The sequence below is a fragment of the Rhinolophus ferrumequinum genome, chromosome 18 (assembly GCF_004115265.2).
Source record: "Rhinolophus ferrumequinum isolate MPI-CBG mRhiFer1 chromosome 18, mRhiFer1_v1.p, whole genome shotgun sequence".
Lineage (NCBI taxonomy): Eukaryota > Metazoa > Chordata > Mammalia > Chiroptera > Rhinolophidae > Rhinolophus > Rhinolophus ferrumequinum.
The window spans coordinates 39,999,841-40,021,919 of record NC_046301.1 but is presented as its reverse complement, the minus strand read 5'-3'; the positions used below and the strand labels follow the sequence as shown (position 1 = coordinate 40,021,919).

The following is a 22,079-nucleotide window of genomic DNA, read 5'->3' as shown; positions in this document are numbered from 1 at the left end:
CTGCTCCCATGGCCTGATGCTAAAAGGCATATTATTACTGTAGTGTGTCCTTACTACGATCTTCCCACCCTACAGGAATGAGTCGACAGCAGACCCCATCGTGGGGAAGAAGCTGAGGGACTCCAGCCCTGACATTCCTGCCCACAGCAGCCCTGGCTCCAGCTCCGGTCCTCTGCCGAGCCTCTGTCCTGAGGAAAGCCACAGAGAGGCATGAGGGCATGAACCACAACTACCTCAACACAGCATGTTTCGCTTGTGTCATCAGGCAGAGGTTAGGGCCAGGCCCTGGGGTCACTGGTAGATGAACAGATCAGAATCCTGATTGTGTTGGACAGGGAAACACAACCAACCCAAACACAGGGAGTGTGAAGAGTGCTAGCAGAAGAAATCCCCTGGGGTCTTGTCCCAGGGCACAAGAACCCCCAACCTGCTGTGAGGCACGGGTGTCAGAAAGGGCTGCCTAGAAGTGATGCCCGCCTGAGGCTTACAACAGGGGTTACTGACGTGATGCACCTGCCCCCATGACTCCTTCTCTGGGGAAAGAAACAGCATGAGCCTGGGCCTGAAAGGAGACATGGGCTGGTCCTACAGAGTCAAGCCATTTCCCACAAAGAAACAAAGCGGAGCCTCTGAGAGTAACTCCACCTCCAGGACAGGGAGCGGACTACACGGAAGGCACTGAAGAGCGTGGCGACGCTGCTCACTCAAGGGTGAGGCCTTGCCAAAGGGACAGTTCAGATGCACGGACCTTCACTCAGAAAATTCTGGAGTGATTGCCGCGGCCTGCAAAGCCCTGCAGGATCTAGCCCCCTCCCTGAATGTACCCCGTTCCTCTTCCCTAGCCCTGCCAGCGACCCCAGCCCCATCACTGAGTCGTCCACAGCCAACGTGGGCCCACCTCTCAGCCTTTGTACACGCTACTTCCTGCTCCTGGGATGTCTTTCCCTAGCTAACGCCTCAGCTTGTTCCCTTACGCCACCAAGGTCTTTGCTCAAGTCACTTTCCTGCCACTCTAACCACAACTTCTTTCTCCTACCACTCTCTGCTTTCCGTACTTTCTACATCTGTCATAGTCATTACTACCTGACAAACACAACTTTGGTTCTGCCTCTGTCAAAGCAGGGACCTGAGGTGCTATGTCCATAACACCTAGTGCAGGACCTAGCACAAAGCTGGCGCTCATTTGAATGAATGACCTTCTAGGTGTGTATACAGACTGAAGGTTTAACATGTATAGTATTAACAACAGAAGGAAAAACAAAATCCAGCAAAGACCTACTAAGCTTCCACCAGCTGTGTGGCTTTCATCCATCAAGTGTTAGCAGTACAAGAAATGCTACATTAGGAGCTACAGATGTGAAGAACATAGGGGTCTTAGGGGAAGTGCCCTGTCACAGGAAGAAGCGTATCAGTACCTGAAACATGTCAGTTTGTGCTGGGGAAGAGCCTCGTAACTCTCAAAGCCAGATTCATTGGCATCGAAGATGGACAGTCTCTCGTTTGTCAACAACTGTGGCTCATCTACCTGAGACACATCGGACTGTTAAGCCAAGGCACAAGAGACAGGAAACAAAAGGCTGAAGACAGAGCTGGAACTTACTGCATCAGGGGGGTGATGTTCATACTTTAGTTCGGGGTCATCCAGGTACTGTCCACACTGAATGCACCTCGGAGGATGAGTCTGTAGGGACGTGACACAAAGGGCGCTCAGAGCCGGCTCCAAGCAATGCCATTAGTGTCATACCACCAGCTTCACCCCCAGATCCACATTTACCTTGGAAGACATTACTGTTTTGGTTCGAGCCATTTTTTTCTCCGTTCTGGGAACAAAGCACAAGATAGCTTTTTAATCATTTCAGAACATATCAGAATCCACTGTCCAAGTTATACCTAAACCCCTCGACCCAGATGAGCACCAGGTGCTGCAGAAGGGGCAAGGTGCTAGGTCAAGGGTGTCTCTTCACCACACGAGGGATCCTGCCTCACATGGCAGAACTGGAGCGCCTTGGTCCTGCGCTCATGGACCTGACCAGATTCAAAGCTAAGGCTGTCTGGCAATTCACGACAAACCCTTTTTCCTTTCAAGAACAATTACCTTATTATCTGCTATGTAGAAAGATAAAAATAAGTTCTTACGGTTCTTTGGATGTAGTTTTGCGCCTCTTCTCCTCCTAAATGTAGAAACCAAAAAGAGTGAAGAGTGAAAATGTATTTCTGGACAATGCTTCAGAATTAAGAATTTAATGTATGTGCTTATCACAAAACCTAGTCAGAGGTAGGGAAGAAGGCAAAAGACCAGTGAGACCTGAGCCACCTCCTGTGTGTAAAGTCTTAAATCAAAATTCTTATAACCAAAAACCTCCTTAGAAGACTCACAAGAGACAGCAAAAAAATCCCCTTGGCTTTCCAAGTGGTACCTCAAGTACATAACCGATGAGGGGTGCCAAGGGCTGAATTGTGCCCCCCCGCCATTCCTATGTTGAAGCTCTAACCACAAATGTGACTGTATTTGGAAATGGAGCTTTCAAGGAGGTGACTAAGGTAATGAGGTCATAAGGGTGGCACCCTAATCCAATAGGACTAGTGACACCAGAGCTCACAAGAGAAAGGCCCACGAGGACCCCGTGAGAAGGTGGTGGTTGGCAAGCCAGGAAGGAAGCCCTCACCAGAAACTAACCCTGCTGGCACTTGGATCTTGGACTTCCAATCTCCAGAATTATGGAAAAAAATAAATGTCTGTTGTTTAAACCAACCAGACTGTCGTCTTTGGTTACAGCAGCCGGAGCAGACTAATATAAGGGGAACTTATTTCTAGAACGGTTTTGGATAAATGAAGGAATGATAGAACTAGACGATCACCACTTTGTAACTCCTGGTGAAATAATGGAATTAAGCAAAGACTGTTACAAACATTAGTTGAAAAACTGAGGGAGACTTTCTAATGGATGCAGCGGGCGGACAGCACCTGAGCCCAGTGATCAATCTTAACACCACAGAAAGACAATTGAGCCTTCTGGTGTGATGCAACGGGCAGCATATGGCACTACCTCCCAAGTCCTCTGGAAAACAACAGAAGGCCTGCATCTGGTTAAGGCTCTGGACCTAAGTCTGCAGAAGACAGGGCTGGAGGGGGATGCTAAACACAACAGGAGTGCAAATGGCAGAATCCGCAAACTCTACAGATAAACTGGTTCTTTCCACACATTGCAAATAAGACAAGGTTGAAACTGCAGTGAGACATTTAGGACAAATATCAAGCAAATATACTCTATAGACCTTGTCAGGGTTCTGATTCAAACAAACAAATAAACTATCAGAACACAATGGAGGGAGACAATCAGGGAAGTTTGAACAGACTAGATCTCAATATTAGTGTGTTAGGTTGATGGGATTGCAGTACTGTTTAAAGAGCCCTTTCCTTTTATAAGCAGTTCTTTGGTAAATATTTTAGTAATAAGCCTAGGATTTATTCATTATCAGGGGTGAAGGGAGGGTAAGGAGAATGAGCGGGGCTTGGCTAAAACATGTTTGGTCACAAGTTGATCATTGTTGAAGGTTGATAAGAATGTGACAGTTTGCTACCCTATTCTGCCTACTTTTGAGTATGTTTGAATATTTCCAAAACAAAAGGTTAATTTTTAAAAAGTTACTTTAACATTCCAGCCAGTGGGATGTATGAAATACAGTAAAATTGAAAAAACAAGGCCTTACCTTTTCATCCTCATCTTTTTCATCAGAAACTTGTGGTTTTACTCTTTCAGGCTCTTTTTCTTCGGGTCTCCGTTTGGCAGCTCTGATGGGTAAACAAATATACACCAAATATTAGCTCAGAAAACTAACCGTTATCACCACCTTGCATCAAAAACAACAACTAAAACCTACCAAAAAGCAAAATATTCAGAATACATCTGGGGAACAGATTCTTTCATCCAAAAGAGTCCCCTTGTCAAGGTGGCTCTAAAGGCATGTTGCTAACTCAAAATCCCGAAACAAGGCTTTCAGAAGGCCCACGTGACCCCTCAGACGTGGGGCGGCCTGATGAGAAGTGCTAGATGCTAAGGGACACACGTGGCCTGTAGTGATGGTGGCGCTGCTATGTGGCAGCGGGTAGAAGGGAAGGTCAGGGGCCCCCACTGAGCCCATCTTCCAGTAACAGCAGCCACTCCCTGTAAAGCCCCACGTCATCACAGGTCTCGAGCACACTTATTTCCGTCATTGCAGTCACACAAAGCACAGCCCAAATGTGCAAGCATTTTAACTACTTACAGATCTTTGGGTTGACTTCTGTGCCTCTTTTCATCCTGAGATGGGGGAGCAGGGGTGGAGACATAAAGGGGGAAAATTAGCCTCTGAGAAAGAGCTAGACCAAACGCAAAGCATCAGTTAGTGATCGCAACATTGTGGAACTAGAGAACAGGAAAATCTGGGCAGATTCACAGGGTAGAGACGAGGCTCCAAATTGTTAACTCAGCTCCCTACCCCCTACAAACAAGACTTGACCAGGAGTTGGCAAAATTTCTGTAAAGGGCCAGAAAACAAACACTTACAGATTTGCAAACCACATGGTTTGTGTCATAACTACTCAAATCTGCCACTGCAGCAGAAAAGCAACCAGAGACAATATGTAAATGAAAAGACAGCTGTGTTCCAATAAAACTTTATGATAGGCAGAGGGCTGGATTTGGCCTGTGGGTCATACTCTGCCAACCCCTGTCCCAGGAAAGCTCAGTGTACAAGTGAATTATTATAGCACTTTTGGCAAAATGGGCAAAATGCCTTATAGCTCCATGTGTTATCTGGTCCGAGGTGAAGACTTCACAGACAGACATTGGGCTAATGAAGCGGGGAAACAATGACACGACTTAGAATCCAAAATGGAAAATTAAAAAATAAAAATAAGAATTCCCAACTCTGTTACAATTACTTTTTATATGGACAATCTAGTATCTTCTGAACCTGCAGACAAAAAATACCTTTCTGATAACACAGCTCATCTTCATAAAGCAACAAATATCTATTAAACTAGAAGAGTCCATATCTAAAAGGCAAAAGTGCTGGCTGTGTGATATAAAGCATCTGCCAGTCTGAGGAGAATGGGTGGCCTGCCGACACCGCTAAGGTCTCTCTAGACCGGAAGGGCAAGTGCAGACAGGAAGGCACCCAACATCTGCACAGAGGAGGTGAGAGGCAAGATGTTCGAGCAAGTTGGAGGGGACACCAAGAGTCATGTGCTATAGGATGAGAAGGGACACCCATCACCAACCAGGCTGCACATGAGGATGTTCACAACGCAGTAAGTCTGTGACCTTGGGCTCCACGCTCTAGATCTCAACAGAAAGAAGACCACAGAGACAATCCAGTCCTGGGATTGTCCTAGTTCGGCCCCTTAGTCAGACAGGATGAAACTGCATAAAGAGCTTGCGTTCCCGTGCTGCAGCCCCCAGCAGATGTATCCTTGTACTTTTACATAGGCCCAACCCTGTCTCAATGTATAATGTTTAAACCCTCAAAACATGCTTACTTAGCTGAACTGGAGGTGAGGAGGCTGGTGGGAATGGAGGGAGCTAGACTCAGCAGGGCAAAGCAGCACTGGCATGGCTGACACACGTGTCTGGGGTGACACATGTTAGGCCTTCTCAGTTGAGAGGATCTTAAGAGAAGCTGGCTCCAAATACATCTTAGTCATGCCGCACTCAGGGCCTCTTCACCGTTATGGGTAAACAGACAACTGAACACTCACTACGTAGCAGGCACTGACCTGCAGTGATAACCAGTCCCCAAGAAGGTGATGAGGGAATTTGCCCAGAGTCACCCCACAGGTAGGTGGGGCTGGATTTGAACCCAGGGCCCTGCCCACACCATTTCTCCCAACCAAACGGGAACATAAGAATGAAATTCAGTAACAATGATTTAGTTATTACTTTCTCGTCTCCTTCATCCACTTCAGCCTGAAGTCCTGGTCTTGCTTCTCTGTCCGGCTCCTCCTTAGATTTCTGTTTAGGTGTTCTGTCACAAACCAATAGACACACACACCCCAGTCAGCTCAGGGAGCCAGACGCCATTGCAAACAGCCCAGTGAGGACCTTTACATGGTCTCTTCCCCGAGTTAAAGCATGAATCGCCTTTCCCATCTGAAGGGCAAGCCTTTGCTGTAAGAAACCCGAAAGGCATTTATCACCTCAGAACTTATGATATCAGAAATGCCATCAACACTTCTTACAAATGTTGATGAGATGCCAGCAGTTTAAAACAAAAACAGATAACGAGACTCCACTGATTTCTTGTGACCTGATGGGAATCCTACCTGCACGGCAAGTGTCTGGCCCTCCCCTGCCCCCGAGGCCGACACTGTGGAGGTCAGCAAGAGCCAGTCTGATAAGCAGTCTGCACACATGGCATCTTCACTTCTCCCTCTGCCAGGGCCCTGCCACTTGGTTCCAGGTTCTGCCCACCCCCAGACTTAGGCTCAGTCTCAACATGTTTCAGCCAACTGGATGTCAAGAGGCTTAAAAAAGTGCTGCTTTTCACTTCTCATGCTCTGTCACTGCCATGGATCACACTCAGGTTGGCCAAATCATACGGCAGAAGCAGCTCGTCCTCATCAAGCCTGGCTAAGATCAGCCGACAGCCACCGAGCTGTAGACACGTAAGCTCAATAAACGCTTACTGTCTTAAGCCACTGAACTTTGGGGCTATTTGTTCCAGTGTCTCCACAGCTATGAGTAATGGACATTCAGTGCCCTTTAACCACCACTAGACAACTGCTTGCTACATGACAACCACTGAGGAAAGGCCTGGGGTCAAGGTCAGCTGAATCTTCAGCTGACCTCAGCCTTCACTATGGTAGTCTGAACTCACCCACATACTACCTAGTCTGTCCAATCCCTTATTTTTACCGGAACACTTATTTTAACAACTAAGTTTCACAATATAAACTACAAAGGCATGTTAACTATACTTACGGTTCTTTGGTTTGACTTCTGAGTCTCTTTTCCTAAGTGCAGAGGAAAAAAAAAGACTAGTTAATTTTTCCCCATTTGGTCCTGCTCTTTCTATTAGAGGGTTCTATGGAAATAAAATATCTAAACTCATCCAACAGTCTAGTTGGTGAGAGTAAAAATTGTCTATCTTCAAGACAGCAAATTTTTTTTGGTGGGATAAGTAGGCAGGAAATTAAACTCTTAGAGGACTGATCTTGCAGTTGAAGTATTTATCCTCAACACCCCCATCACCTGTCATGAGTAAGTGTTGACAACTTCACAGATAATAACTTTATATCCCAACTAGGAATCTATAATGAAGGAATGAAGTAGGATGACACAATCTGGACAAGAGCTCCTTCTCAAACATGGACAATACATTGCTTTGAGCCCACGTTTAAAGAGCTAAACACACCTCTCCAGAAAACTGCTCAAGTCAAATTTGGCCCCAAAAATTCCACACATTTTGTAAAAAGACCACACAGGTCAGTGGTATTAAGAGAAGAAACACGCTGCAGATCTTCCTACTGCAAGAGATCCTGGGAGTCTGACCCCCCAGTAAGTGACTGTAGTCTTGCCCAAAGCTCCTTCTTTGGAGGGTGGTCCAGCAAGCCCACTAGAACTGCCTACTCTAAAAGAAACTTGACGTGTGTCCCAACTGTGACTGCTGTCTAATTTTAACCAGTATCAGGGAAGGAGAGGTAACTAAAGACTAGCTTCATGTACCAAATGGTTCAAGAATTAGTATACATCTTAGTTGATCCTCCATTACAGCAAAATAACAGACACCCATCCTTCAAAAGCCTCCCAACACAGGTACTAACCACCCATTAGAAGAATTGTAAGAAACTTCTAATCCATGTCTTAACATGAAAACTAAAATGGGACCCGATATTGCTTCATCACCTGTGACCTCCATGTCAGCCCTTTGTCGTATGAGACAGTGCTGTCTAATGGTAAAGCTTCCAGTGTTAGACCCTCATTTCCTCTCCCACCCCCTCTCCAAGGGAGTTCAGGTGGTACATCTGTGTTTCAGAGAACCGTGAACACTGATTTGACAAAGGAGCTGGGGGTCTATTCGTCTGATCTCAGTTAAGAATACAACTTTATACCATCTAATAAATCGTGTGTGGGCAACTTTTTCTGTAAAGGGCAGATGATAAACATTTTAGGTTTTGTGGGCCAAGGGGCAAAATTGAAGACATTTTGTGACACTTGCATAACAAAGAGAAAAAAATAACTTGTGTTGATGACATTAAAATTATAACATATAATTACAATACAACTAAATTGAGGACAAAAGTTGAAAAAAAAAAAAGAATAGAACTTTACATCTGGATGATGCTACAGAATCTTAGCACCTCACATGTTGGAAAATGCAATCTTCACAAAGACCCTGTGAGCAAGACAGGCAGGCGGGAAGAGGCGCAGACGGAAGCTCTATGACTGACTGATGAGACAGCAAAGGTCCAGCTGACCCCAGGCCTACACTGACGTATTTACTATCATCACAGCTGTATAACCCACCAGAAAAGGAGAGAAACACCAGAAAAATGAGTTCGAAAAGCGTTTTAGTCAAAGTCGGGTCATTTTGATCATTAGTGAAAGTCATTCTGCTCCTATACACTCCCCACCCCTACACCCCTTTTCTAGAACTAAATGGGGACTGAGATTAATGTAGAAGTGACAAACTTGGAGGTGACCAGATTTTACTTTTTCATCTCTTTCTTCTTCCTCTTCCGTGTGTGTTCCCGGTTTCACTCTTTCCGGTTCTTCTGCAGGGAGCGGTCTAGCAACTCTGTCAAGCAAAATAACACACCTAAGAATGACTTTCACAGACTCCTCCCCTGGAAGCAGTTTTCATAAGGTCCTCCTTCCTGTCCCCACAAGTGCTCATCATCTCAAGAACCCTGAAAGGCACATGCTACTTTAACATTTAATATGTAAATGACCTTTAGATCTGGTTCTGATAACAACTGCCAGTTGTCCTCACTTCATTCTCTGTAATGAAAATTCTACCAGAATCAAAGGTTATAATCTGACCTCAAACTCAGCATCCTTAACTCATGTATGGTCACCATGGCAACTCACTATACTAGTACTATAAAGTCCTTTTCAAAACATTTCTGAAAAGTCACTACCGTAATCAAGATTATACATTGCACAGAACAAAAAGGTATATTAATTATTCTTACGGGTCTCTGGATATAACTCGACGTCTCTTTTCCTCCTATGTGGAGAGAAAGCAAGAAAAAAAAAAGAAGAATATTTCAAGAGAAGATCAAAACCAAAAACATTAAGTCCAAGTATTAAAACATTTGATATGATTAAAAAGAGGGTGGTAAAGGGGGGCGGGGTCTGGGTTTGGGGTGATGATCTGGGCAACTATCAGTCTGGTATGATGTCCCACCACCCCTCACAACAAAACAGGCCCAGGGGGCAGCCCAGCACATGTCTGCGTGCTACAGATCGCCTAGTGTGGTTGCATAAAAGATCAGAGATCTTCTACCCTGTGTCAGGAATTCTTTAATATTAGAAAAAAAACAAAATGATAATTTGGGATTCACATCAGGAAGTGACGATGACAACCGAAACTGGACACAAGCTCTTCTTCTCAGATGAATATCCTAGTACACTAATTCCCTAAATCAACAATATTTGCCATCTGCAGGACAGCTGTATTTACATATTTAAAAGGGATAAAAATATTGTGGTAATGAAACAAATCTGTATCTTATTTGAGGTGGAAATTACAAAATTTCATACACGGATACAAGTGACTATACACACATACATATGAAAACCGATGAAGTCTGAATCAAGTCTGCAGATTGTACCAATGTCAGTTTTTTGGTTTGACTATTGTTATTGCAGTTATGTGACATGTTATCACTGGGGAAACTTGGGTAAGCCACACGGGACTTCTCTGTACTACACAGAACAGATATTTTTAAAAATCTGAACACACACACACACACAGAGTGCCAAAAAAATGTATATACATTTTAAGAAAGGAAAACTGTAAAAAATTGTAATACTCAATATATACTGATAACAAAAGATGAATACAAGTCACGTTTGACTTCTGCAATTACAAGAGGTGCTCAAAGTGGTTACCATAAAAAAGAAAGGCGGGGGGGTTATCATCAGTGTCCAGAAGACACTTCTGACTACGGTGAACTACTGCTTAAGCGAGCAACGTTGACCAAAGTGTCCTCTTGTAGACATTTTTGGGCAGCCCCGGTATATAAAATTCTGCCTCCAGACTCCAGCTGCAACATCAACTCTTTTCTGGGTCTCCAGCCTGTAGTCCTTCCTGTCTGCGTATTTCAGACTTGCTAGCCTCATAATGATGTAAACCAATTACTTAAAACCAATTATATATATATATATATATACACACACATTCTTTCATCCTATTGGTTCCATTTCTCTGTAGAATCCTAATATAGATTTTATACCAATATACTGTACTAATATATATATGCACATATGTAACCTGAAACAACATAAAAGAAATTGATAAATGCTTGCCTTTAAGAAAGGCAAACTAAAGGTTCAAGAGGAAAGGGCAACGGGGAGATCTGTATGCTGCACGTCCTTTTGTACTGTTCAAGTTTTACCAGATATATGTAATACCTGTTTTTAAAACATAAATTCTCAAGACTTTAAGTAAGATTCTCTGTATTACCATTTATTTGACTAATGCCGTCTGATAACACCGGTTTAGTATACTAGGACTTTAGCATATTGGAATAGATAGTTCTCACAAGCGTTCATCCATGAAGCCGCGAAAGCCTCCCAAATACTGCCAATAAACTGGCCTCTGGTGTGTTTGAGAAGCCGGATGAACAGACTATGTAAGCCCTCCAAAAGGTCAGAGTGCAAGAAACTCTAAAGTTGGTGCCTTCGTAAAAAGAGTTACCAGTATTACAGGAACCAGCTTGCTTTCACCTGTAATAACTCTTTCTAGGAGGCAAGAGACATGGCCACACGACTTGGACAAGCTGTTTCCCTCTGTGCCTCAGTTTTCCACTTGAGTAGGTAGTCTGACTAAATCTGACTACAGATATCTGAATAAAGATCATGAATAGTGACATCTAATTTTCAAGAATAAAGTGACATAAGAATTAGCGTGTGCCACAAAAAGATGTCAAAGTCTATCAATAATACTGGTATCCATCCCAGTGACCCCTTAAGTCCAGTGCTTCTCACCCAGGGCAATTTTGCCCCCCAGGGGACATCTGGCAAAATCTGAAGATGATTTTGATTGTGACAACTGGGAGGGGAGAGGGGGAATGCTACCGGTATCTAGTTGGTAGAGGTCTAGGATGATGCTAAACTGTACAGCACATAGGACCACTCCCCACAACAAAGGATTACCCAGCCCCCCAAATCAATAATGCCATGGTTGAGAAACCCTGCCTTAGAGCAAACCATGGAGATTCATCTTTACTAGGTAGCAGTTAGGCATTACCACTCACACGTAAACCTATATAGACTTCCCTTCAACTTCCATAGCTAACCCTGTGGCAAAATTGAAATGAAAATTGATAGCATGTGATCATCTGCTTATTGTATAGGTTTGGACCTCCTTAAGTCACAGGGGACAGAACCAGAGATCGACATTTTCCCTACCAAAGGTAGAAATTAGATGTGGGAAAGGTGCTTATCTGACATCAGAAGCAAATGCTTTAAATATGTCACATCTGCTGGGTTGATTGTCGTAACTCTACCAGCTAGAGAGGTGGGAAGACAGAGGAGGGCACAGACTCTGACACTGCGAAGCTGCCCCGAGTGGCAGGGCCTGCTGAGCCCTCAGGTTTAATGTGATAAACTCGTACTGCCCTGGGTCCAGGGACACGTTCTAACACCTCCTCAGTCGCTTTCAGTCCACTTGGACAGAGCAAGTATAAAGTCACAATTATCAGCAAATGGATCAAAAAAGGCAAAGTGAAGAAATTTGAAAGAGCCAGACCCACCTGGTCTTTCTCTTCTTCATGAGCGGAGTCGTCCACTTTGGCTCTTTCAGGGTCTTCGTCGGGTTTCCGTTTGGCAGGGCTGTCGAACACAGTCAAGCCGACCATTAGCTCAGCAGACCGCAGACCTCCGGCGGGTGTGGAATGACCTACCTACACGTCTCCCACCCGCTTAGGGCAGACTCAGGGCACGGACGCCAAGAAGCCCGCACTGCTAGCGGACTGAAAGAAGCTTCGAGTCTAATGTTTCCCTGAGTGACAAGTTTAGAATATCACCATTTTGCAAACCCTAAGAAATCGTGGATCTAGACGTTGATCCGTGGCTGCTAGTATCACAGAAGAGACACTGCATGACTGATGGAAGGCCACAGAGCCATCTATGAAGTCTCAAAAAAATAAAGCTGGAATCTAATCAAGGCATCAGACCTAACTACCAGTTTACAGAAAATGGAGACATGGGCACACACTGACCACCATAAGGACGCAGCCAGCAAGGTCTAGAAACTCTATTGGACAAATGACCTAGTTTTTTCAAATAAATGGCAAGAAAATAAGAAAAGGAATCTATAACTTGAAAGGCTTAAGGAATAAATCAACCAAACGCAGTTTGCTTGCTACACATGGGGAAATGTGAACAGTGGCTATATGTTTGATAGTAAAGAATTATTAACTTTACAATTATTACACTTTACAAGTCATTATGTTTTGTCTTTTTTTAAAAAAGACTGTTTACTAAATATTAGCAATTATAGCAAAACATGAATAAAAAATTCATCAGAGAAAAAGACAACTCATCGTCTAGAAATCTACTGAAATATTTATGGATAAGATACCATGTCTGAGATTTGTGTCAAAGTAATCCAGTTGGGGGGACATGAGGATATATGGAGTCGCTATATACTTGGGAGTAATCCAGTTAGAGTGTATGGAGGTGTAGATGAAATGAACTTGGGGGTTCGTTTTACTATCCTCGCCTATTCTGTACATATTTGAAGTTTCCTACAGTAAGGTTAAAAATAGATGAGATCGTCAGAAATGCCATTCATGAATGTCTAATGAACAAAACTGCAAAATGAAAACCTATGCAATGTGGAAGTCAGAATTGCTAATTCCATACATGTTTTACCAAAAACAATTGGCCCCTGGAAAAGGCGGCTGTCAATTCATTATATACTGACCCCCTTGCAAAATGAGAGGTGATAGTAGTCTGCCTGGTAGTTTGCCTTGTAATCCTGGGGCTAGGTGAGACATCAGCTGTTTAAAGAAAAAAAGAAACAAGAAAAAAAAGCCACTATAAATAAAAAAGTTCACAGCGAAGGAGCAGTTCTTCAGCATCACTAAGCTCGTGCAGAGAACCAGGTTCTGAGGATTTAAGTGTCTGTCCCCTCTTATTCTGATCAACAACTGTCTTGATGAAGTCTGCAGTTAGCACCTGCCAGTATGCTGAGCCATTTTACACAAGCTAATATTTGAGGGGCCAACCCCGAATCAGACAAGGAAACAGAACCTCCCCTTCTATCGTCAAAAGGTGAAGTGGCCAAGAACCAGATCTGGGCTCAAGTCCATGCTCTTTTGTTTGTAAAGATTCCAAAAGAGTTACTTTGACTACAAACTGGGAAAGAGTCTAAGAATAAATGTTTAGCTTAAATAGGCATATAACTTAGAAATAATAAGTATTAGTAGCTCCTGTTATCTTCAACCTCATAAACTTAGCCATGTTTTGAGATCTAACGCTCTAGACTTGGTCAAAGACAAAATTTAGAGTAGTATACACCTAAGCTAATTAGGAAGTATGCAGTTCTTACTAGTTAGACGTATACACAAGAAAACAAAGCAGGACCTACTGCCTGGAGGGACCTATGGCTCCAAATCTGACTGTCTCTTTATGTGGTACCAGTCTCCATCAAGGTTAAACAAGTCAAGGGTTCTTACACTTCGTTTCTCCATCGGACTTGCTTCTCCTGGGCATGCAAGGTTTGGACACAGGTTTGGAGGACTTGTTTTCCTCTGCCATTCCCACTCTGCGGTCCTTACCACGTGAATGGCTCCCGTTTTCTAGACATCCATTCACTTCCCGACTGAAAGCATGAGCTCCGTTCTCCAAGGACAAATCTTTATTTAGAAGGGATTTGACTTTAGCCAGGTAGCCCTCCTACAGCAGGAAAGGATAATTTAAGTAGCAGTGAATGTAAACAAGTGGAAGTAAGAGAATAAGGACCCACACACATTTCCTTTATAACTATCAGGTAACAAGGAGAGCTAGGGATTATTCTGCCTCGCTGGTCACAGACAAGCTACACAAGAGAAGTTTTCTAGATGCCAGGATGCTGAGAAATGACTTACCTCTGATAATTCTTCTTTATGTAATTTTGTTTCCAAGTCACATAACTGATTCTTTATTTCTGTTTGCAGAAATTCATGCAAGAGATTCAATTTCTCCTTCACACACTCCTAAGGAAAGGATATAGGTTTAGAACTATACCTATAAGCAAACTCGCATGCTTCTAACTAATGGACTAATACACAAATAATTACACTGCCTGGTCACATAACTGGTCACGGGATGAACGAATAGCAGGCAATGCTGACTTGGCCAAAAAAACCAGTATTCACAAGACACGTTCATGTTTCCATTAAGGTCACATTACACCATCTCCCGAGTAGTAAAAAAATGGAAAAAAATCAGAGGTGGGATGAAGACACACCATAGTGTATTAGAACAAAACTATGCTTTTTAAAACAGTGTGACCAGGAAAAGTTACAATTCAAAATTGATGGTTTACAACCTAGATTGGGAAACTCATCAAGGAGTTACCAAAAGTCAACTAATATTAGCTGCATATTAATGCAGCACATTAAGCAATATTTCCAAGTTGTCCTCAAAACAGCATTATAAAACGGCATTATAAAAAAGCTGTTTCCACTTGAACTTTTTACAAGCCATGAAATATCTAACAGTCACATTTGGTAATAAAAAATTTTTAAGGTGGAATTACCTTTTCTGTTAAACTATCTCTTTCCAAATCTTTGAGCCTGGGGGAAGAAAATAAGGGAGAAACACTTGTTAAGCAACTTTGTTTACCTAAAAAAAATTGTACCAGTTTTAAAGAACTTTGGAAGTAAATTTTACATATATGAGTGTTAGAAAAAAATACAGTAGTTTCCCCTCCACCCATGTCTAGAATGCCAACTGTAATGCCTAGAAGTCATTTGTGATCGAAATGAGGTCCCTTTTTTGGGGGGGTGAAGGGTAGTTTTTCTGATGATGGTGAGAGATAACAGAGGAGTGTTCTATAACAATATCTATTATTTTCAAAGGGACTGGGAAAGGAAGCAGGTCAGAGTTGGTGCCCTTCTGTAAGTGACCCACAGGTAGTGTTCCCCCAGTTGGATCTGAGAAGAGCCCATAAGAAGGTAGAGCATAGCACGGTTGGTGTTCGAATGAGTGGAGCAGGGCCAGGGGATGCTGTGGGGAACAGGCCGCTAACATTCCCCAAAGGCCAGGGCAGGGCTTGGGGAGGTCGGGCTGGCAGCATTCTAATGAGCCATGTATGAGATGGGGGAAAAAAGGCATCTGGGTGGCAGGGAAGATGGAGGAGCTAGAAGAGTTGGCCGGCGCCTCACCCAAGGGCTTATCCTTTGGAATGTTTTTTTGTCTGTTTGTTTGTTTGTTTTGTTTTTTATTTATTTTATTTTTTTCTTTGGAATGTTTGCACCTGATCATTCAGAAGTGCAGAACTGTTATGAGTTTGGCTGGAAAAATCATGCTCTGGCTTCATTATTGAAGATTAGTGTCTTGCCTCTTTTGGAGAAGGGAGGAAAAAATAAAGGAACGAGAATAGAAAGCACCGAGGAAAGGGAAGTGAGTGGAGAGGCTGTTCCTAGCCTGGGGGCTGACTGCGGGGTGAGAACAGGTCTAACCAGTCAGGTGAGTGTCAGTGGAGGGGAGCACAGCGGGCAGGGAGTGGATCCTCCCCCCCAGCACCCACACAGCCTAGGTACTCAGTTATCACTTGCCCGAAGGGCAGGACCAGAGCTTTTCCAGAGGGCAGGCCTTAGCAGCAAAGTCAGGAATGTGAGTGGCGGGCTTTGCTGGACAGTGGCTGCTGGACCTGCTTCTAGCTTCGCTCGCCACTCACATCTGTGGGTACCTACTGCATGCCAGGCCTTGTTCCAGGCAATGCGCTGGGTGACTGGACACAGGCATTGCCAGGCGGGTACTTCCCAACTTGGGTGGTCAGGAAAGGTTTTTCTGTAGAAAAGACATTCAGCAGACTGCACATAGCGTGGTAGTAGAGCTGACCCCTGAACGACGTGGGTTTCAACTACGTGGGTCCACTTACACGTGGATTGTTTTCAATAAGTACTGTAAATATATTTTCTCTTCCTTATGATTTTCTTAGTAACATTTTCTTTTCTCTAGTTGACTTTCTCATAATACAGTACATAACATACAAAATATGCGTCAATCGACTGTTATCCATATAGCTTCCAGTCAACAGTAGGCTATCAGCGCTTAACTTTGGGGGAGTCAAAAGTTACACCTGAATTTCGACAGTGCAGGGGTTAGCGCCCCTAACTCCCACCTTGTTTAAGGATCAACTGTATACATCACGTCCAGGAGCTGGGAAAGGCCCTCAGCTTACAGCCAGCAAAAGAGGGACCTCAGTCTTACCACAAGGAACTGAGTGCAGCCAACAACCCGAAAGAGTAGGCGGCAGGGTCTCCCCTAAGGCCTCCAGAAAGGAATACAGCCTGCTGACACTTTGATTTTAATCCAGTAAGACCCATACCAAATTTCTGACTACAGAACTATAAGATAATAAATTTATGTGGTTTTATTTAAGCCACTAAAATTGTAGTAATTTGTTATGGCAGCAATTAAAAATGAGTCCAGTATTAGAAATTCAGAACTTTTTGGTGGAAGAAAGGAGAATAACCAGGCCATGAGTTTTAGGAGTGATGTTTCAGTGAACAGCAGCTGTCCAGATGGCTATTCGGCAGTTAGAAATCAGAACTGGCTCTCCAGAGAGACGTTAAAACTGGAGGTATCTATGCGACAACATTGATGGAACTGGAAGGTATTATGCTCAGTGAAATAAGTCAGACAGAGAAAGACAAATTATCACTATGATCTCACTTAGATGTGGACTCTAAAGAACAAAATAAACGAGACAGAAACAGATTCACAGATACAGGGAACAAATTGATGGTTGACAGAACGGGGATTGGGGGACTGGGTGAAAAAAAGGTGAAGAGATTAAGAAACACAATTGGTAGTTACAAAATAGTCACGGGGATGTCAAGTACAGGATAGATGATATAGTCAATAATATTGTAATATCTATATAACGCCAGGTAGGTACTAGTCAGTGGGATCACTTCACAAAGTATATAGATGTCTAACTACTATGCTGTACACTTGACACTAATATAAAATAATATTGAACGTCAACCGTAATTGAAAAGTTTTTTAAAAGGGGGGCAAAGGTGAAGGGGAATAAGAGGTTCAGATTTCCGGTTATAAAATAAATAAGTCATGGGGATATAATGTACAGCACAGGGAATATAGTCATTAATATTATAATAACATTGTGCAGTGTCAGATGGTTACTAGGCTTATGGTGATCATTTCTTCAGGTATATAAATGTTGAATAACTACGGTGTACCCCTGAAACTAACATAATATTGTATGTTAGCTATGTTTTAATAAAATCTTTTTAAAAGAAAAAATAACTGGAGGTTTCTATCTGCAGTGGGCAACCCAATTGCTGAAAATAGAAGTCCCATAACTAGAAGAGATAAGGGTCAAAGAATAAAAGAAAGGGGATGGAGTGGGGGGGGGGAACAAGGAAGAAAGAAGCTCCATGGTAGTAGAGCATCACAAAAGCCAAGGATCTAAAGAATTAAGAAACAAGATACTGAGAGTTGAAAGAAGATAGAAAGCCACCTCAACCCTTCAGAGAGGAATGCCTAATCAAGAGTAGGAGTGCACAGCTGGCACAGAAGCTAAGGTGGCAGCAGAAAGAGTACGTCCTACAAGAAGCCAGGCAAAGAGGAAGGCTGGAATCAGCCAGCATATACCTCATCTCAACACGAGATACAAGGCTACATTAATACCTGCCTCAGGATAAGATCTGCGTGCCAGTACTTAAAACTATGCTTCCCTTATGGAAGTGAAATATCCAGCCGACCACATAGGTTTCTGTGCAGGTGCTGCTCTACCATATTTACACCGATCAGCTCAGGTAGTCTTCATAACGCTTTGGTGGAATGGGCACCTTCATCCAATTTTACAGATAAAGCACCAAGATGTTAGACAACTTAGCCAAACAGCTGGCAAGTGGCAGGTGGGCTCTGAATCCCAATGGTCTGCACCTCTAGAATCCCACTGCAGGAGAGAACTAGAAAAGGTAAGTCAGTTTTGCCCTATTCAGTATCTATTCAGTAGGAGCCATGAAACTAGTTAAGAAATTCAAGATCCATCTTAATATAATCATAGAATGACTAGCAGATAAGAAAGCTGCCATAATTACAAAAACTCATTAGTTGCGCAAAGGAGGTTGCTAGAATCAGTGTGTAAACCCAGGCTTCATCAAAGGAGAAAGTCTGGCATGCAAACATTTGAGAGTCTACTATACACCAAGCCGTGGATACAATGAATGAGAGAAACATGCTCGGACAACAAATCATCAACCCCAGGAGTGCAAGGCAACATGCAGGAGGCACTAACTGAATTCAACACCCTTCTCAATGTGGGGGAAGGGGGCTGTCTTTCTGAGTGAAAGCTTAAGGACGAAGGGACAGAAACCCCCTTGGGGAGAGGGTAGGTGGAACAGCCTTACACTGGTCACTCTACATGGTCTCAGGTCCTGAGAACCTAAAAGAAGGCCTGCATAGATTGTGAGAATAGCATAAGAGGACTCAGTCAAGTGGATAGGGCTTCTGGATTTCAGGCCAACTGTACCCAGGCAGTGTTGGGGGCAGGAAAACCATTGAAACCGACTTAAGTTGTAAGAGGATCACAGTTTCCACTTATAGAAAACAGACCTGAGTGGTAACAGGAAGAAAAGTGGGACACTACCACTCTTGCTGTACAAATGATGGCGGTTTGGGCAGAGAAAGAAAAATCAAGTAGAAAATACGGCTTATCCTGAAAGGCACACTTTTCAAAAGACTTAGGGAAAATAATGCTACTTCCAAAAAGAAGTTAAAGACTTAAAAACCCAAATATTGAAAATATTCTAGTGGGCGGCCGGATGGCTCAGTTGGTTAGAGCGCAAGCTCTCAACAACAAGGTTGCCAGTTCAATTCTCACATGGGATGGTGGGCTGCGCCCTCTGCAACTAAGATTGAAAACGGCGACTAGATTTGGAGCTGAGCTGCACCCAATAAAAAAACAGAAAATACTTTCTAGTATCATTATATATAGCTAGTGGAACTACACATGAGTTTTAAAAGAAGATGTCACATAAACACAAGTTAGCAGAAGTGTGATAGATATGCCTAAGGACCAGGCCTAAATTTTGTTCCTAGAGTATTCTAATGGACTTAAGTATCTGCTACATTATAGATTACACGTTTCCAATTTTTGTAAACCAAGAATTACATCTCCATTTACAAATCTAAGTTTAAGGGAGTGTTGAATGCCATGCTTATGTGTATACTTTGTACACTGAAATTCAAAATGTAAGAAAAGCTGTTAAGAGGGTCTCATAAGCTGACAATTTCAATGTCTACCACTTGGTCTCAGGCAGAAATCCAAAACTCTATACCTACGGTAGGCAATTCGAATTCAAACAAATATGGAACCTAGAGTAACTGGCGAATTGTTAACACTCACCTAACATTCAAATTCAACCAAACAAATCACTTGGTCTGGCCCAATAAAACCCCTGAGTCAGTGGCCTGTCTGAAACCCCTAGCTGAAGGGAAAGGTTCTGGCAAGAAGTGGACCTCAGCAGGAATTCTTGCTCCTTCCAGGTGAACTCCTGCGGCACCCTCTTAAGAATTCTTGAGGATTAAATGAAAAGTATTTTATACAATTAGTGATTGATTAGCAAGACTGAAAAAAGCAAGGTAGATTAGCCAATACGATGCTAATATTTGGGTCTTTATGTTTCAGACATATTCTCATTTACTCCAATACCACTTTATAATGCATGTTAATAATCCTAGTCTACAGCTTGCTTATGACACTTGCCCCAAATCATAAACAAGCCAGTGGAGGTAGAGTTCTCACCATCAGAGTAAAGAAGGCTGGGCCCCAATGTCTCTGTATTGGGTCTAACACCCTGAAACCAGAGACTTTCATAATTCCATTTTAAGTCAAGTTATATCTTGGGGCAACAGAGTTAGATTCTTCAAAAACACACCCCCTTCAACTGCTTAAAAGTGGCTGGAATCTTAAACACCTGATAAGGAGACCGAAGTACCCCCAAAACACACTCTCCACCCCCAGAGGCCCAAATCAGAACTGGCCTGGCACAACCATAGGAAACAAGCACAGGAAAATGGCAAAGTCAGGGTCACTTCTGATTGGAAGTGTTCAGGCCAGGTCAAGGGTCCTGTGACTCCTGTTCAGGTTTTCAGGAGTGAAATTGGTGCCCTTCACGAACAAGAAGCGGGGGCCCAATGATCTTGCCACCCACCCGTGCACACAGAATTGCTATAGCGGGTCCCCAATACTAGCCACCACACCTCACTCTGCCATAGACACACATGCTGGAAACTGCAGCCAATTCTTCCTAGCAAGGCTTCCTTGATTGATGCCCAAGCCTCAATCAAAGGCACACATTTACTAGCAAAGCCCATTCAGCCTTCACACTGCCCGAGCTCTCGGCCTCGCTGCATGGTAGGTTTCTTCCAGAATGTGACTTCCCCAGCATTGATGACGGAAGGAGCCCCCCAAGGAAGACAGGGCTCGCAAACCTGAACCGGCAGTGCCTGGGCCCTGACTGGCGACATTCATCTCTGGTTGCCGCCATCGGGATGTTGGCACAGGGACGCCAAGGGGGTCTCCCGAAACACCCCTGTGAATCAGGCCCCTCAGCGAGCCGGGCACCGGAAGTGGAGGCCGAAGTGCCAGGCCGAGAGGTGTCCTAAGGCAACGGGCTGCCCACTTCCTGTGCGACCAGGCTGGCGGCAGGAGCCGGGCCCGCAGCTGTTCTGGGAAAGGGATCCCTGAAACGAACTATGAACTTGCTCTACTTTGAGAGAAGAGAAGACCCCAAGTTTCTAGTCATGAAGGAGCTGTGAGGGGCTTGGGCCCATTTTGGCGCCAAACGGCCCGGGGCGCGCGACCGGAAGTCCCATCCCGCCCGCGCCAACTGCCACCGTACCATTGCACGCATGCGCGCCCGTCTGTCAGCGGCCGCCAAGGGCTACCCAGAGGGGAAACAACCCCCCCACCCTCAACACCATGCCACTCCACCGAGTTCACCGTCCCCTGCGGCACCTACCGCCTGCGGACATCGTCGGGCAGTGAGATGGCCCGGGAGGCCAGCGTGGGCACCCGGGCCGGGGCTGTACGGGCAGGCATCTCCGAAGCTGCAGCAGAGGCGTCGGCAGCACAGGCAGCTCTGGCTTTTCGCGCGGAAACCGATGGGGAGGGGCGGTGAGCAGAGGTGGGCCGTACCATCCTGTCCCGTTTATGGGGGAAGGCGGGACGTACCATACTGAGAGAGCCCGTACTAAAAGGAGTAGAGCTGGCCATACGCCGGGGGTGTGCATGCGCAAAGCGGGCGTACACCCCCATGCAGAGCAGTGGGCTTACCCAAGCTCCACCGGTTGCTGGGAGCCTTGCCTGAAACAGTCATTCATTCTTTCTTTTAGCATGCTGGGGATAAAACAGGGAACATCTCCCAGGTGGTTTACGCCTGTGAGCTCTTGAGTTCAAGTTCTCAGTGCCAAGCCCACCTCCACCCATTTGCTCATTATAACGACCTTGGGCAGGTCATTTGGACCCAGCCTCAGTTTCCTCATCTGTAAAAAGAGGCTAATAGCTCCTACTCCAGAAAAATTTCAGGATGCACAAAATATACAGCTAGCACCAAGAACCTCAGTGTAGGGATGCCCAGGCCACTTCCACAGCCTGTGTTTTTATAAAAACACTAGAAA

At 44.3% G+C, this 22,079-nt stretch overlaps 1 protein-coding gene across 1 annotated transcript in view; it reads right to left on the bottom strand.

Moving 5' to 3' along the window:
• DNMT1 (DNA methyltransferase 1) overlaps positions 1-21,575 on the bottom strand; it is a 39,504-nt gene extending 17,929 nt beyond the window's left edge. The window contains 16 exon segments of the mRNA XM_033134571.1: positions 1,416-1,525; positions 1,601-1,681; positions 1,775-1,820; positions 2,137-2,171; positions 3,712-3,793; positions 4,267-4,301; positions 5,922-6,006; positions 6,963-6,994; positions 8,694-8,778; positions 9,176-9,210; positions 11,963-12,041; positions 13,138-13,213; positions 13,892-14,111; positions 14,303-14,410; positions 14,956-14,992; positions 21,422-21,575. Of these exon segments, the coding sequence (XP_032990462.1) occupies positions 1,416-1,525; positions 1,601-1,681; positions 1,775-1,820; positions 2,137-2,171; positions 3,712-3,793; positions 4,267-4,301; positions 5,922-6,006; positions 6,963-6,994; positions 8,694-8,778; positions 9,176-9,210; positions 11,963-12,041; positions 13,138-13,213; positions 13,892-14,111; positions 14,303-14,410; positions 14,956-14,992; positions 21,422-21,501 (1,226 nt within the window). The 5' untranslated portion in view covers positions 21,502-21,575.
• Positions 21,576-22,079: the final 504 nt, after the last annotated feature.